Below are 16,722 nucleotides of genomic sequence, written 5' to 3'. Positions count from 1 at the left end.
CTTGTTCCTAATGTTTCGCCGGCATCTTCAGAGGCGTATCACAGAGGGAAGTCTGTTACACACTGTGTCTAGTAAGTGTTTGGGTGGAACTTGCTATGCAAAGGTGTGGTTGACTGCAATGTAATGCGGGTGTGGTTTTTCAATCCAGGGAGTGATTCACATTTGCATTCCCTGCAGCAGCAACAGTCTTAGTGAATGCAAACCCTGTGTCTGGGTGGAGTCCATTGTCCATGAACCCAGCATGCCCTTGGCCTTTGATTCTGGTGTTTTTAAGTACTGGTAACACTTACTGATTGGTTCCCCGCCCTGGGACAAGGACAATATATACCCCACTAAACATTCCCTTCTCACTGGACACAGTGTATAGCAGACTTCTCTCTGTGATACACCTCTGAAGATGCCAGCCCCAGACGCAGGTGAAACGTTAGGAACAAGATCTACCAGACCACGGCCACACAGCCCAGAAAGCGCACAACAATCAGTTTTATGTAGTTATTTGACACTGACAGCCCTTTTCACAATAGACTGTACACTGGGCAGATTTTCAGTACCCCAGGTGATGAAGCTCCACAGCCCAGACTGCTTTGTACATGTCATTATTTTCCCACAGCAATGAGAAATTTCTGGGACATTCTTATTATGGCTAGAGACCTACAGTTAGCTAGCCAAAATTCCTCTAATCCAGGTATTTTTGTTATTCAGTTGAACCACTCGCGGCCTTCCTAGTTCATTATTTTCCATTATGACAGTCCCCTATCCACCCTCCATCTGAGTTACGGCCCCCTCTGCCATCAAGGGCTCCTCCTCATGCCCCCTCCCTCAGTTCTTGGCCCTGCTTTTCTGGATCTGTCGTTCCAAGTATCATTAAGAGTCAGAATCAAAGCTGCTGACCACATTACTCGGATGTGGATTGGACTAAATACCAAGTTACAAAACACCATATTTAAGGAATGCTTGATGATATCAGCCTTAAGCCTGCAGTTTTAAATTATGACTTGTAATAAATTCCCATGATTGATCTAACCCAGCCCCCAAGGTTGGTTTTTTTACTTTATTGGCTTTGTTACCCCACATGTTAAAATACATCAGTCATGATGAGGTCAAATTACCAGAATTGTCCTTTGCTCCTACTGGTCGAAGCTTGGGGACACCACCTTGGAAAAGACCCCCCTTCGGTTGCAGGGGAGATGCACTGGAACCATGGCTGCCACTTCCACCACCCTTGGATTCTGGAATAAAGAGACTCCCAAATTATCATGAGTCGGAAAGGTAACAAGATGGCAGTTTATTCACTATACAAATCTCCAATAGTCAAAACAGAAGACTTGCTGGGCAAAAACCCTACCTGTCCCCATCCACTTACTAAAAACACTTGGCAGGCACCAGAAAAGGTGCCAGCCAGTGCCATGGTGCCCAAGGGCATCTCACTGGGGGCCCTGCTCCATTCGATACAAGGTCTGTAAGAGAGCCCAACAACATCAGGTTCATCCAACAGCTGTAGGGCCAATGTCAACAGCTGAGAATCAAATCATTTTACTGGCAAAGTCCATGTGGGTTTCAAACTACTGCAGCCTGAAAAGACAGGCGTAAATGCATCCCCTTCACCAAGATAGAGAGATCATTTTAACTGCCCAGATTTAATGAAGCGTTAACTGGCTTCATTACGTTGCTAACCCAAGGCTCTCTGCTCTTCCAAGTTTCTGCATCACTGGGAGTCATACAAGGACTGCTCAGAGTCACAGCTTTGATTTTAGAAAGTCAAACCTCAACCTGAGTGCATGTCTTCAGGTAGTATCTTGTCTGGCAGCCAAAAGGTGAACTGGACAGGAGTGCTGGCTGCCATTGGGCTACGGAAGGTGTCCAACTCGGGCACTTTCAGATGCTCATGAACTACAATTCCCATCAGCCCCTGGTGGCATGGCCAATTGGCCATGCCAGCAGGGGCTGATGGGAATTGTAGTCCATGAGCATCTGACACACCCGAGTTGGGCACCCCAGAGCTAAGGGGATTCCAGAGCTGTCCTCTCTTGCACTGCTCTTTCTGACAGGACAACAGTGCTTCAGTGACTGAAGGCAGAACAAGCACACAGTGCCAGGCAATCCAGACCTCTGAGCACCACAAGCTAAGAGAAAGCTGATGGCAGAAATCACTCTGCAGCCATCAGCGCCAATTCTCTCCAGTGAGTTACTCGAATGTGGCAGAATCAATAAATCAATCCTGTGGGATTTCACTTGGGATTAAGGTGCGGTCTGGGGCAATACGCTAAGGATGAGGCACACTCTGTACTGCAGTACATGAGATGTGGATAAATTTAGCAAGCGAGCCGAGGTACCCACTATGGAGAATGGAAAAAATCCACTTCAAAATGACCTATCTAATTTTTCTGGTCCCCAGTAAAGCACATCTCATGGGCAAGCAAACCTTATCCTATTGCAATATTGATAATTATGGCCCAACTAGCTTGATCTCATCAGATTGCAGAATCTAGTACTTGGATGGGAGATTACCAATGAATAACAGAGTTGCCATGCAGTGGAAGGCAAATGTCTCTTACCTTAAAAATCCTACTGGGTTGCTGTAAGTCGACCACAATCTGACAGCACTTTACTCACAATTTACACATGCAATTCTGAACTACAGTGGAACCTCGGTAATTGTAGCCTTCGGTTTTCGTCCGTTTCAGTTTTTGCCGGTCGCCCTCGGCTGGTTTTTTTTGCCTTGGTTTTTGGATACGCTGTTTGCGTAAATTTATGCTTTTTGCATACATTTGCTACTCCCATTTGCACAGCGCATGCGCAAACGGCGTAACTTCGGCTTTCGCCGGTTTCAGTTTTCGCTGAGTGTCGCCTGTCAGGTGAAAACCGAGGTTCCACTGTACTTCTTTCCAATCCTACCGGCTCAGCATTTTTAAAGACAACAGGGCCTCCAAAACTGTTGGGACAAAGTTCTGCTAGCAGTAAAAGTAGCCTTTGACACAGGATGTGCTTCCTTCGTCCCAGGCTCACACTTACTCTCTATGACGGGGGCGCTCCGGTCGTTGACTTGGGCCACCTTTTTCAACTTGGCCCCTTTGCAGATGTCTTGCAGCAGGGCCCCCCTGCCTCGCTGTTCATCCCTGCTCAGTTTCGGAGGCTCTGTGTTCGCCTGAAGGGAGATGACAGCAAGCACACGTGAAACACACACCAAAGATAAAGGTAAGGCACAGAGGCAGCTTCGGCCCAAGCAAATACTTTTCAGCCCAAGGTTCTTGAGGGATACTTCCTGGGAAGGAGAAGCTTCACTCTCTGCTTCCTACAGGAGAGTGAGAGGCACTGGCTGATCAGCAGCCCCTGAGAAATGGAACCTGCTTGATCAGGACTGACAGAAAGGGGAATCACAGGTGAAGAAAGCCTTCTGGCAAAGCTGGGACAATCCAAGCTTAACTTTAAAGGACAGGACAGACAGGGCTTTTAAAGGAAACAGAGCCCTTTCTGCACACAGCAGAAAGCTGCTTGATGGGACTTAGGGATGAAAAGCAGGCATTTTGTTTCTTCCTCAACAGGTGGAGCACAGTGACCAGGCCAAAAAGAGCCCAGAACCACAACCTATCCTGCTGCACCCAGAACTATTTTCATAGCTAGAACTGAGCCTTCCATGTCTCTCAAGCCCCTCCCCTCCTAAAGCCAACCCACCCCTTTCCTTAGCCACCTTTAACAATCTGCAAAACCACAATCCCATCACCTGCAACACCGTTCCCCTTCTAGTATAGCTGAGGGAATGTCTAAGAAAGAACCATACCCAAAACAGGGCACTGAGTGCGGCTGACAGCACAGCCACGTTAAGAATATCTAGGGCTGCTTTACTGGGAGATTCTGCACAGGCAAAATATAATGGGTTAAGGGGTGTGAAAAAAGAATTATGGGGGAGAGGTTCCCACACAACTTGCCCACCCCCAACCGCTTCTAACCTGTTTTATTTTGCTGAACTTGGGTCAAACAACAGTTGCTAAATTAGCGACTTTTCCCCTTTAACCAGGGTTTCACATGCTTCCTGCTTGCCAGTGCTGGGTTCTTTCTCTCCTTCCAACCACCATTATGGTGGATTTTGATTTTGTGCCGGTATATTTGGGGGGGGGGGGGGATTCTCAGGAGGGTGCACGTTTCGCAAGAAAGCAAAACATTTCCTGTGCAAAACATCCTGCATCCTGTCACCAGGCTCCCAGCGATCCCAGATGATCCTTGCACCTGCCGTGCAAATGGTAACACAGGAAACATGGGGGTCATTTAACCCGTTAGTGTTGCCTTTGCAGAAGGGACTAGTGTGAAGTCAGTTCATCCAGCCATTTGTGGCCAGTCTCACTGATGTTCCTCCAATGCTGTAGGACATCCTGGGCTCAGGACTTCTGTTTGTTTTAAAGGAACTTGCCAGTGAGTGAACGCAGCACTGGCCCTTCCCAACCCAAGAACCCAGATTGTCTTACTTGGTCTGGGTACGCCCGAAACTACCTTGTCCTCAAAGGACTCTGGCAGAGGCCCTTCCTGGCAATGCTACCCAAGACGACAATATAGCAGGGAATTAACTCAACTCTTCCACTATGCAACGGACCCCTCTTGCCTGAAACTGGGAACCCTGCCCAGGGCTGAACAGAAGGTTAGCACAGTCGGAAGGGCGGAAGGACCTACCTGACTGAAAGTGGGGGGTGGTCCTGGTGGAGGCGGAGGGGGAGGAGGTATTGGCATCTTCACCCCACTCCCTGCTGGCTCAGTGTAAAGAGAATTTTTGGTCACTCATAAAAACCTGCAGGTAAGGAGCAAAGCGATATGGTTACAATGGAAACAGAAACAATCAATCAACACAAACACCATAGTAGAAGAGGATGCCAACAGCCAGTGTGTGTATTTCTTGTGACAATCTCTCTAAGGCTTTTATCCGCATATTGTGACTTCCCTATTTTCTCCCCCCATACCCAACTAGTTGCTGTATCAAGAAGAAATGGCCAGATTTACGTTACAGTAGCAGCAGGCATCGTCTGAAATTCCCCCAAGAGGTAAGTAGGATTCTAGCTGGGGAGACGGTTACTACTATTGCGGTGATGAAGAGATAAACAGTCCATTTACCCAGCAAACACACAGATACTAGAGCAGGGGTGTCCAACTCTGGCGCTCCAGAGGTTCATGGACTACAATTCCCATCAGCTCCTGCTAACATGGCCATGGTCACACCAATCTAGTCCTAGCTTCACCAAGCCTGTAATTTGTAAATGCAGGAAGTCTGACAATAAAAAAAAAAAAAATCACATACCGGTATGTAAATAGTGGAAATAAAAGCAATGGCCACAATTATTTCTTTTCATTAAAAAAAATTGTAACAGGCAGATGGAACGCATCTCCAGGCATAAATAACTTTAAAAATATTATACCTCAATGCTGCTTAGAGCATATATAATTAAAATAAGCATAAAATCCTATTTAAAAAACCCACAACACTAAAGCAACCAGCATACATAAATTCTGTCTGTCCTAACAAACACAGTATCACAGAAAGGTTCAGCTGTATATTACCAGAATGCCTAGAACATGGCACCGGAAATCAAAATTACTTTGTTTTAAAAACCATTGGGTACTAAACTATAATTTCCATGTTAAGCTATGGATCAAAGGTGTCATGGCATCCATGTCCCCGGCTCACGCCTTTCGATCATGTGGGGGGCACCGGACACCCCCCTCACGTGATCAAATGGCATGCACCCCAGCTTCCCTGCCCCCAGCAGCCAGCCTTTCAAAAGCCAGCTTTCAAAAGCCGGCCTGCACAGAGGCTGGGGGTGGGGCTTGGGGGCCCGCCTCCCCATGCCTCGCCCCCCAAGGGCTCCCCGCCCTCTATGCAGACCAGCTTTTGAAAGCTGGCCTGTGGGAGGGGGGGGGGCTGGGGGGAGGCACTCAGAGAAGGAGCTGTCTCCTGGTGCCATTTCTCCCTATACGCCTCTGGATTAACGGTTATCCACAGGGGAATATCTTCCCAGAGTCCTCCTTCTTGAACCCTATGTTTGATACATTTTAAATGATGCCAAAATTCTGCTTCAGTAACACACCTCATTTTCACTCATAATTGTGAAGGTCCAAGGTCACTATGGCAAACCTTCAATTTCTGGTCTGTCATCTCTGAGGGATGCAAGGGCAGTGGACCAAGACAGCAGAACGGTCCATTGGTAGACTTACCCTGAAGGGGCCTTCTCCTGGACGGCGATGAGGGCATCCTGATTGGGTGATTCCCAACTCAATCTCAGGGAGGCAGGACCAACTTTGTTGTCACTTCCTGAAGAGGGTTGGGCACCCATTCTGGATCCAGTATTTGACTAGCATAGTAGTATTAGAGAGTAGCTCCAGACAAACAACATGAGAATCAGAACATTAGGAAGTAACAACAGAAATGTGAGACAAGGAACAGAACTTGGCAACATGCCAAACACAATGAAACTAGATATGGATAGAACTAACTGAACGACTGATCTAGAGTCCCTGAATTATCACTTTTCTTGCCTGACTGTACGTACTAAACTTGTTACTCGGTGATATTTTGGGAGGGCCAGGATGCCCTCGTCGCAGTCCAGGAGAAGGCCCCTTCAGGCAAAGTCTACCAATGGACCGTTCTCCTGGAGGTGAGGCTCGGGCATCCTGATTGGGACCTCCCCGAGCAGTGTCCCTAGGGTGGGACTAATCACCGAAGATGTGTTCTAGGACTCGGTGGCCGAAGACTGCGTCGTTATCGGCCATGGATTGGAGTCTGTAGTGTCTAATGAATGATGTGCTGGAGGACCATGTAGCTGCTTTGCATATGTCCTCTACTGGGATTTGACGTCTGAAGGCTGCGTTAGTGGCAGCGCTTCTGGTGGAGTGTGCAGTGATCCCCTGAGGAATGGGAATGTTAGCTGACCTATATGCTTCGGCTATGCATGACCTGATGTTGGAACTGATGGCTGCTCTTGACATCTGGGCTTCCAGGTTAGGCGCGGAAATGTTAATGAATAGAGATTCAGTCTTTCTGATGTCCTCAGTGCGAATGATGTACGCCTTGAGGTTCCTCCTGACATCCAAGGTGTGCCATAGGATCTCTTTGGGATGTCTTGGCGAAGGGAAAAACGATGGAAGCACAATGTCTTGTTTGAGGTGGAAGGATGAGCCTACCTTTGGTAGGAATGTGGGGTCAAGTCTCATGACTACCTTGTTCTTGTGGAAGATGCACAGTTGTGAGTTAACTGACAGGGCTCGGAGTTCTGAGACCCTTCTTGCAGAGGTGATTGCCACTAAGAATAGTAATTTCATCCTGATCCATCTCAATGGAGCCGATTGAACGGGTTCGAATGGAGGTTTGGTGAGTGCGTTTAGCAGATGTTCAGCTTCCACGAGGGGAATCGGTGGATGACCGGTGGATGACTTTGACGTACTCCCTTGAGGAATCTCAGGATGTCTGGATGTTTGGTGGGCTGAACTCCCTGAAGTCTGTTCCATACTGTGGACAATGCCGCCATCTGTCTTTTTAGTGTAGCGCTTCTGAGTCCTCTTTCAGATCCCTCTTGTAGGAACACTAATACCTGGGCGACCTTGGGGCGTATCGGGTCGGCGTGGTGGAGGTGAGCCCATCTGGCGAAGGATTTCCACGAGGAGTCGTAGATGCGGAGGGTGGATGGCCGACGGGAGGCCATGATGGTATCAATTACCTTTGGTGAGTAACCCTTCTTCTCTAGTGACGTGCGTTCAAGTGCCATGCGGTTAAACAGAACCACTGGGGGTTGCGATGCAGGATAGGCCCCTGAGACAGCATGTCCGGCGGCGTAAGAAGTCGAAGGGGTGGAGCGACTGACAGCTGAAGAATGGAAGAGAACCATGGTCTTCTCGGCCACCAGGGGGCCACCAGGATCACGTCTGCCTCCTCCTTCCAGATCTTTCTGAGGAGTTTGGGTATGATCGGGACTGGTGGGAAGGTGTATAGCAGGCCCGGAGGCCATGGAGAGGTCAGTGCGTCGGTGGCTGCCGCGCTGGGATGATGATACCTGGTAAAAAATGCTGGTAGTTGATGATTCTTCTCTGATGCGAAGAGATCTATCTGGGCAGTCCCGAACAGGTGGCAGATTTGGAGGAAAATTGATGGATTAAGTTTCCATTCCGCTTCGAGAATTGTTTGCCTGCTCAACCAGTCGGCTTTGATATTTAGGTTCCCTTTGATGTGCTCTGCTGCCAGAGATTGGAGGTGCAGTTCCGCCCAGGATAGAATGTTTAGGGCTTCCTGGTGTAGCTGGAGAGATCTGGACCCCCCTTGGTTGTTGAGATGTGATTTGGCTGCAACGTTGTCCGTTCTCACCAGCACATGACGGTTGAGGATGTAACGTTGGAACTGTTGGAGTGCTAGGCGAATGGCCATCATCTCCAGTAGGTTGATGGGAAGACGGGCCTGGGCCGGAGTCCAGATTCCTTGGGCGGTCTTGCCCTGGAGAGAGGCTCCCCAGCCGCGCAGGCTGGCATCGGTGAAAATCTGAATTCTTTAGTCGTGCAGGTACACCTTGCCTGTGGACATGTTCTTGAGGTGCGACCACCAGGTGAGGCTCTGCTTGAGCGTCGTTGGAATGACCACCGTCTTGTCTATTTTTTGCATGATGTGCCATTGATAAGGTCTCAGAAATCTCTGGAGGCATCGCGCGTGTAGTCGCCCCCACTGGAGCATATCTATTATGGATATGAGGAGGCCCATCAGTTTGGCCAGCTGGAGGAGTGATGACTTCCTGGCTGTTATGAAGGAGGTCGAGAGCCTCTGTATCTTGAGGGCCTTCGCGTGAGGGATGAAGAGAGCGTTGCGCTGCGTGTCGATTATGGCTCCCAGGTGTTCCATGCGTGTGGTGGGCGACAGCGAACTTTTTTGCAAGTTGACTAAGAAGCCATGATAGACCAGAGTTTTCATCACCAGCTGTACGTCCTCCCTGGCCTTTTTTCTGGAGACCGACCGGACTAGGATGTCGTCCAGATAAGGGTGGACGTGGATGCCCTGTTCTCTGAGGGCCGTGATGGGTGCCAGCAGGACCTTTGTGAAAACTCTCGGGGCAGTGGCGAGTCCAAACGGAAGTGCTCTGTACTGATAGTGATCTTGTCCCACTGCGAACCTCAGGAAGCAACGATGACGTGGGTTGATTGGTATATGCAGATACGCCTCGGTGAGGTCTAGTGACGTGAGATGGTCCCCTGGACGAAGATTTTCCACTATGGACCTTAGAGTTTCCATTTTGAATCGCCGTAGATGGATGGCTCTGTTCACATATCTTAGATTTAGGATGGCTCGCCACTCTCCGTTCTTCTTGGGCACTGTAAAGAAGTGGGAGTAAACCCCGCAGAAGTGCTCCAAAGGCGGTACCGGCTCGATTGCCTGGATCTGGAGTAGATGGCGAATGGCCTCCTGTGTTCTCAGTCTCTTCGCTGGGTTGCGCAGTATGGGAAAGGCTTGAAATCGGGGTCTGGGAATTCTGTAAAACTCTATGAGGTAGCCGGTGGTCACCACCTCTTGAGTCCATTGGTCGACGTGGTTGCCTGGCAAGCGAAGATGGAATTTCTGCAGACGGCCGCCGACCGGAGTGCCGTGATGGTCAGGATCTGGCAGGTCGGTCGGGCTGGAAGGACTTGCCCCCCCTTCCTTGTCTGAAGTTGGAAGCACGAAAGGAAGTGTTGTTATTGGAATTGTTGTTGGTGGGACGTCTACGAAAGGAGTTGGAGTTAGACCAACGTCTGCCGTCCCTGGGAGCACGTGTTAGTGTTCGCTGAGATCTAAAGGTGGTGTATGGTTTGAAGGAGGACCCTTGCTCTGACCTAACATACCTGGGCATGGTTTTCTTATTACCTTTGGACTCCACCAATACTGCGTCTAATTCCTTACCAAAGAGGCGTGAGCCGTGATAATCATAGGCTGCGACTACCTGCTTAGAGTGAAAATCGGCCTGCCAAGACTTAAGCCATGCTTGCCTCCTGACCAGCACTCCCAGTCCCATTATACGGGACTTTAGGATGAGTGCATCGAAGGTGGAGTCAGCCCAGAAGGAGACGGCTGACAGCATTCTCTCCATTCCCTCTTTGATCCCTATGTGTTCAGGAGGAATGATGGACAAGATCCTTCTGGCCCAGATAATAGCTGCTCTGGCCATGGTGGCAGAGGAAGCCAGTGTTCTTAAAGCTAGGGCCAGGCGATCATGCATTCTTTTAAGAATGACCTCCCCCTTCCTGTCAGCGGGGTCTTTTAAGGTGCCCTCTCCGTCCTTGGTGACCAGGCCTCCTGACTGGACTGCGACTACTGGGGCGTCAACTAGAGGGGTTTGGATCATGGAGTGGATATGATCTGGAAGGACATAGAGCTTCTTAAGAAGTGAGGGGCAGCTTTTACTGGCGTCTAAGTTCAGCCATTCCCTCCTTATTCTCCTCTCAAAGTATTCAGGTAGAGGAAATGCCCGGGGGGATTCCTCAGTTTGAGGAAAGATTTCTTTTCTCCCTTTGGGGCAGCCTTTTTTGGGTTTGGTGGAACCAGAAGGGGCAGAGGGGTCTTCTGCGTCTGCCTCATCGTGCAATTCCAGTGCTGATATAGTTTTAGTTAACATAAGGGGCAGTTCTTCTTGCTTAAAAAATCTTTTGCATTGTTCAGCAGGTTCAGTGGGAGTTTCCTCATTTTCTGAGAAATGTTCCACAGGTTCTATGACCTCCTCCTCACTGTGTTCATCCTCTGAGATGTTTAACTGATCCCTGTAAGCAGAGGTGGATGGAGGGGGACTGCGGGACCCTGAGGAGGAACTGGAACTGTACCTTCTCCTGCGCCTATCCCTATGGCTGGATCTACGGCGCCCCCTGCTGTGGCTTTTACGTTTCTTTTTATCATGCAGGGAAATTTCCTCCCTAATTCTTTTGGTGAAGAGATGCATTAATTGTGCTGGGGAAGCATTTGCCCAGGAGCTGGTGTCAGTTTAGGAAAGGGTTTTGGAAGAAGAAGAACCTCCCCCCTCCGTTTGCCCGCAATCTTGCCTGGAACTGTGATTTGCATCTGGTTCTTCCGGTGCTGAGTTGCTCTGGCTGGATGGGCTGCAGCCTCCCTCAGCGTGGTCCATATCTTCTCCGCCCCCTCTCTCAGCAGAGGAACCGTATCGGTCCCTGCTATCCTCCGTTTGCATCGTTGGGGGGTGCGGAGGTAGTTGCGGGGCTCCGCCAGCCACGTCCTGGGTAAGGACGCTGGTGCCCCGATCGCAGGCAGCGGGCTCCTCCTCCTGGGCTTTGCGGCGCTTTGCAGGGGCCGTTTTCACGCCTTTTTTCTTTGGCGCGGCTTCCTTATGCGGCGGTTTCGATTTTGTGGCCGCCGCTGCCGCCGTCTTTGCCGCGCCAGAGCTGGGCTGCCCGGAACGGGTGGCTGCTCTGGTGCCTTCAGCAGCCGATTTTCCAAAAGTTTCAGGTGGGGGTGGTGGTGAGAAGGATCGCAGTGAGGCCATATTAAGGGCCTTTGCGAGGGCTGCTATTTGGGCGGGAATTAGCAAACACGCAGGGAGGGGAGAGAAGAAACGAGATGAACTGAGACTTACTGATTATAGAAGACAAAGGTGACACAAAGAGTGAAAGGTGAAGAAGTTAAGAGTCTATCCAAAAAATGCTTGGAGCACTGTCCAAGCCCTGCTCTCCCTTAGCTAGGCAGGAACAATACTGGATCCAGAATGGGTGCCCAACCCTCTTCAGGAAGTGACAACAAAGTTGGTCCTGCCTCCCTGAGATTGAGTTGGGAATCATCCAATCAGGATGCCCAAGCCTCGCCTCCAGGAGAAAGCACCACCTGCCCTTTGTAACCCTGCAGAGCATTTGGCCTAACATGAGGTCCGGGGGACGCCTCATGTGAGGACTAGAAAACCCGATAGGCTGAAAAGGATTTTGTTCACTGATCGGACAAATATAGTCGAAGATTTTAAAGTATGGTAGGGTCTCCCTCTAGCCCGAGAGGCTGTTTGAGGACACTCCCTGCTCCAGAGGAATTCACTGATGAGAAAAGTCACAGGACACAGACTAGTGGCATCAACCTTTTTGTAAAGTATTCTATTGAAACCATAGGTCATAATATTACCCACACACATAAACACAGGCTGAAACAATACAACACAAAGTAAAACTTTAAGAATCGCAACGTAGCGCTGAAACCACCCCTACAACAATCTACAATCAGTGCGGAAAAATAAAATACATGGCATAATATCCATTGTAAGATAAAATAAGTTTTTTATGCTGTATTGATTTGCTGTCTTGGAGAACAGCCGTGTTGTGAGCCGCCTCGAGCCCTTCGGGGATGAGGCGGCCCACAAATTTAACAAATAATTAAATAAAATACATAAAATACATAAGGACATACTAGTGATTCACTGTGTAAGATGTTATTACTGCCTAATGACATTGGATGTGTATTTACTTCATTAAAATACCCCAATGAAGAGTCAGCATGGTATAGTGCAGGGGTAGGGAACCTGCGGCTCTCCAGATGTTCAGGAACTACAATTCCCATCAGCCTCTGTCAGCATGGCCAATTGGCCATGCTGGTAGGGGCTGATGGGAATTGTAGTTCCTGAACATCTGGAGAGCCGCAGGTTCCCTACCCCTGGTATAGTGGTTAAGAATGGCAGATTCTAATCTGGTGAACCAGGTTCGAATCCCCACTTCTCCACATGACGCCTGCTGGGTGACCTTGGGCTAATCACAGTTCTCTCACGATTCTCTCAGCCCACACAGACAATGGTAAACCACCTCTGAAAGTCTCTTGCCTTGAAAACCTCATGGGGTTGCCATAAGTCAGCTGTGACTTGACAATATCCCCCCCCCCCACACACAAATACCCTAATGCATGGGTCTTCAAACTATGGCCCTCCAGATGTTCATAGACTACAATTCCCATGAGCCCTACCACTTGGTCATGCTGACAGAGGCTGATGGGAATTGTAGTCCATTAACATCTGGAGGGCCATAGTTTGAAAACCCCTGCCCTAATGGGATCCCAAGTGGCTTGCATCTTTTTCTCCTCACAACAACCATGTGGAAGTAGGTTAGGCTTAGATCACATGGCCTGCCAAAGGTCACCCAGCAAGCTTCCATGCCAGAGCAGGGTCCCAAACTCCCAGATCACAGCTCAACACTCTAGCTCAGAGGTGGCCAAACTATGGTGCCCCAGATGTTCATGGACTACAATTCCCATCAGCCGTGGCCACCCCTACTCTAGCTACTATACTATGCTGGCTTCCATCAGTGCAAATGAGTTCAGTCAGCTTTTATTCTGGATAATTCACCCTGCAGTTACAAGATCATTTTTTTCACAGAATGAAATGCATAAGTAAAACCAAGTAACTGCTATTTTTTAAAAGAACAAACCAGTTTTTAAATGCTACTGTGATGAGGCAGCACAAGGCCAGTTCTTCTAGACTGCAATCCAATCTCTTGCACAATCCCTTTCAGAACAACCCAGACAAATCACCCAGGGTGTGAGCAGGTGGCTGTAGCACACTTGTTTAGGGATGCCTGCAGTCACAGGTAACTGCCACATTTGCATTTCATGGCAGAAAGGCAAGTGGTCCCCACTCTCATCCTAATTAAAAAAATTACACCATAACAAAATTTAAGAAGTCATCTGTCAGCGACAGAGCAGTCTTGGCTTCATGTAGTGTGACAATATTTGATTGTGGTAAAATAATGTGCTGTCAGTTAACTAACAAGTCAACTGTGCCACATTTGCCCCACAATAACATGTTATCAGGGTTATATCAATGTGGTCAATAGATGGCCCGAGGCCACCATAGCATCTTTGCAGTCAGCATATGATCCTAGTGTCTCAGCACGATGCATGAGACCACAACTATTCCCCCCACCAAGTTCTCTACCAAGGACAAAGAGGCAGGTTGAGTCTTTCACTAGATACACAAGAGGTTAAAGAGTGGCCAACTCTAATCTGGTGAGGGCCAGAAAGCTTAGGAGAAAGCAAACATCCATTCATTATTTCCCACTGAGCTTGGGATACTGTGAGATTCCCACGCTTTTATGTGTCTCCAAAGCCAAGTGGGGAGTGACAGACTGACATCATGGCACATTCACAGGGAGAGGGAAGAGATAGCACAAGTGACTGGCCACCGAGGCCTGCTAAAATGTACATTATTTATACCCAGACACCAGTTGCTGGGCCCAAATGTATTCTACAGGCCACATTCAAATTAGCTCACTCACCCTCTATTTTCTCTTACTCTCTGGGGGAATCAAAGGACCACAGGCAGGCCACTCAGCTGAAACCAAAAAAGGACAAATTTACAACTAAAATATTCTCAGAAGAGCCTTTTTTGGGGGGAAAACAACCCCACCTTTTGAGAGAATCAAAAGACTACAGGCAAGACACTTAACCTGAATAAAGGATAAGGATAAATTTAATTGTAGCTAAAATATTCTGAGAAGTGTCTTTTTGGGAGGAAACAACCCCAGAGGTTTCACTGCCTCTTCATTAGAGACTATTACAGAAGAACAATGTTCAATATTGTATACAGAACACATTTTGACATTTTAGACTCCCCACACGCTCTTTTGTGGTAGCTGCAAAAATATCCATGAAATGAACAGAAATATGGAAGGCAAGGAACCTCACGCTATTGACACAGCACTGTAAAAAGACACACCCACATACAAACACTCTTGGATGGCAGCGTAGTAAAGTAGTTAAGAGCAGAGGACTATAATCTGGAGAACCGGGTTTGATTCCCCACTCCTTCGCATGAGTGGTGGCCTCTTACCTGGTGAACTGGATTTGTTTCCCTGCTCCTACACATGAAGCCTGCTGGGGTGACCTTGGGCTAGTCACAGTTCTCTCTGAACTCTCTCAGCCCCACCTACCTCACATGTCTGTTGCGGGGAAAGGAAGGGGAGGAGTCTGTAAAATCTACTTCGAGACTACTTACATGAGAGAAAGGCAGGGTATAAATCCAAAGTACTCTTCCTCCTGCTTCACAGCTCACTCTTAATGCAGTGCTGCCATATGCACCAAACACTAGTTATGGAAGGTTTCATATTTGCTTTGTTGCCTTGGTTCCCACCCCAGAATCTTTTCCCAGTAATAATTCTATTAAGGAGCTCAAGGTCCTCTCTCAGCAAACTCCCCCAAGAGCAATGCCACAGGTCTTTGAAGGAAGATATGACAATTAGTGCAATATAAAACTGGCTTCAATTTACAGTGAAATGGGCACACTGGTTTTCTCTGAGAGCTTCAAACAGCTTTTGAGAGAAGCAGTGGCATAGTGGTTAAGAGCAGGTGCACTCTAATCTGGAGGAACCGGGTTTGATTCCCTGCTCTGCCACTTGAGCTGTGGAGGCTTATCTGGGGAACTAGATTAGCCTGTACACTCCAACACACGTCAACTGGGTGACCTTGGGCTAGTCACAGCTCTACAGAACTCTCAGCCCACCTACATCACAGGGTGTTTGCTGGGGAAGGGGGGGAAGGAACGGAGTTTGCCAGCCCCTTTGAGTCTCCTTACAGGAGAGAAAGGGGGGATATAAATCCAACTCTTCTTTTTTTTTCAAACCTGTCACTATTTTACCAATTTGAAATTTAGGGCCCAGTTAATGGGAATTAAAAGACTGCAAGAATCTTTTGTGTGCTTTTAGTGCAAGCCTGTAAACCCTACTTGCAGAGCAATCTGAGTTCAGGCTTAATGCAGAATTGCAATAGCCAGCATCTTACACCCACACAGGCTTTGCATAACTTTGGCAGGTAGATACAGGGCCCCAGGTACAACGTCACAACAGAAACACTTCAGTTAAGGAAGCTGATCCAGGAAGTTATCACCTGTGAGTCACTCCATAACGCCGATACATCTCAAAACCACAAGACCAATGACATCAAATTACACCAGTCAGACCTCCTTCAAATTGGGAAGTCTAATGCTGCTGGAATGCACCCAGTTTTAATAATGTCTGCTGAAGCAAGAACTAGACCAGCTCCAGGCAAAGAGATAGAATGAAATTTTGTTAAATTCAGAGGAGTTGCTGAGAAACCCTTTTCTGAGGCCTTTGGTATCAGACATGAGTCACCTTCACAAACCTCTAGTTTCTGCTGTGGGGAAGAGGAAAGTGGGCCTCAGGAAACACATCAGCTGTACCATGGCATTCACGGGTACCATGGCATGCTAGCCATAATTGACCCAGAAGATCAGACCACTTTATTGGAAAAAACCTCAATCTAGGACATTACACAGTACAAACCACACACTCATCAAACTAAAAGCAATTTAAGCCATTGAATAAATATTTACATCTGGCGTTAATATTGAAAATAATCTGCTGACCGAATACCACTTGATCAATATAAGCCGTTATAGAACATTTTTGTATAACTCTATTGGCTCTCTCATGATATTTAGAACTGAAATCAAGTAAAGTTTTGTCTCTGTCCTTATCCTTTTGTTTCGTCTAACTGCTTTTATATTTTTTATTTTTCACAAAAACATCACAATGTTTATATATAAAAAAAGAAATATTTACATCCAAGGCCAAATGCTTGCCTCCACCAAGGCACACTACTCCTCCACCGCCATCGCCCACCAACACACTTCGGACAGCATACAATTTACATCAGACAGCCACCTGAATACAGAAGGCTTTCGTGGCCGGAATCACTAGGGTGTTGTGGGTTTTCCAGGTTGTATGGCTATGTTCCAGTAGCATGTT

At 48.1% G+C, this 16,722-nt stretch overlaps 1 protein-coding gene across 2 annotated transcripts in view; it reads right to left on the bottom strand.

Annotated features, from left to right (window-relative positions):
* The window catches only part of WIPF2 (WAS/WASL interacting protein family member 2), a 48,325-nt gene that overhangs the window by 15,340 nt on the left and 16,263 nt on the right, over positions 1–16,722 (bottom strand). The window contains exons 2-5 of one of the 2 annotated variants that reach the window (XM_048517261.1): positions 14,236–14,291; positions 4,663–4,777; positions 3,013–3,145; positions 1,110–1,229 (exon numbers count right to left, since the gene is read on the bottom strand). In XM_048517261.1, coding sequence (XP_048373218.1) covers positions 1,110–1,229; positions 3,013–3,145; positions 4,663–4,719 — 310 coding nt within the window. In that variant the 5' untranslated portion in view covers positions 4,720–4,777; positions 14,236–14,291. The remainder of the gene's footprint in view (positions 1–1,109; positions 1,230–3,012; positions 3,146–4,662; positions 4,778–14,235; positions 14,292–16,722) is intronic. The other variant, XM_048517260.1, reaches the window with a different exon arrangement.

The sequence above is a fragment of the Sphaerodactylus townsendi genome, linkage group LG15 (genome assembly GCF_021028975.2).
Source record: "Sphaerodactylus townsendi isolate TG3544 linkage group LG15, MPM_Stown_v2.3, whole genome shotgun sequence".
NCBI classification, from domain to species: domain Eukaryota; kingdom Metazoa; phylum Chordata; class Lepidosauria; order Squamata; family Sphaerodactylidae; genus Sphaerodactylus; species Sphaerodactylus townsendi.
The sequence above is the reverse complement of the archived record's forward strand: the minus strand, read 5'-3'. Positions and strand labels throughout refer to the sequence as shown.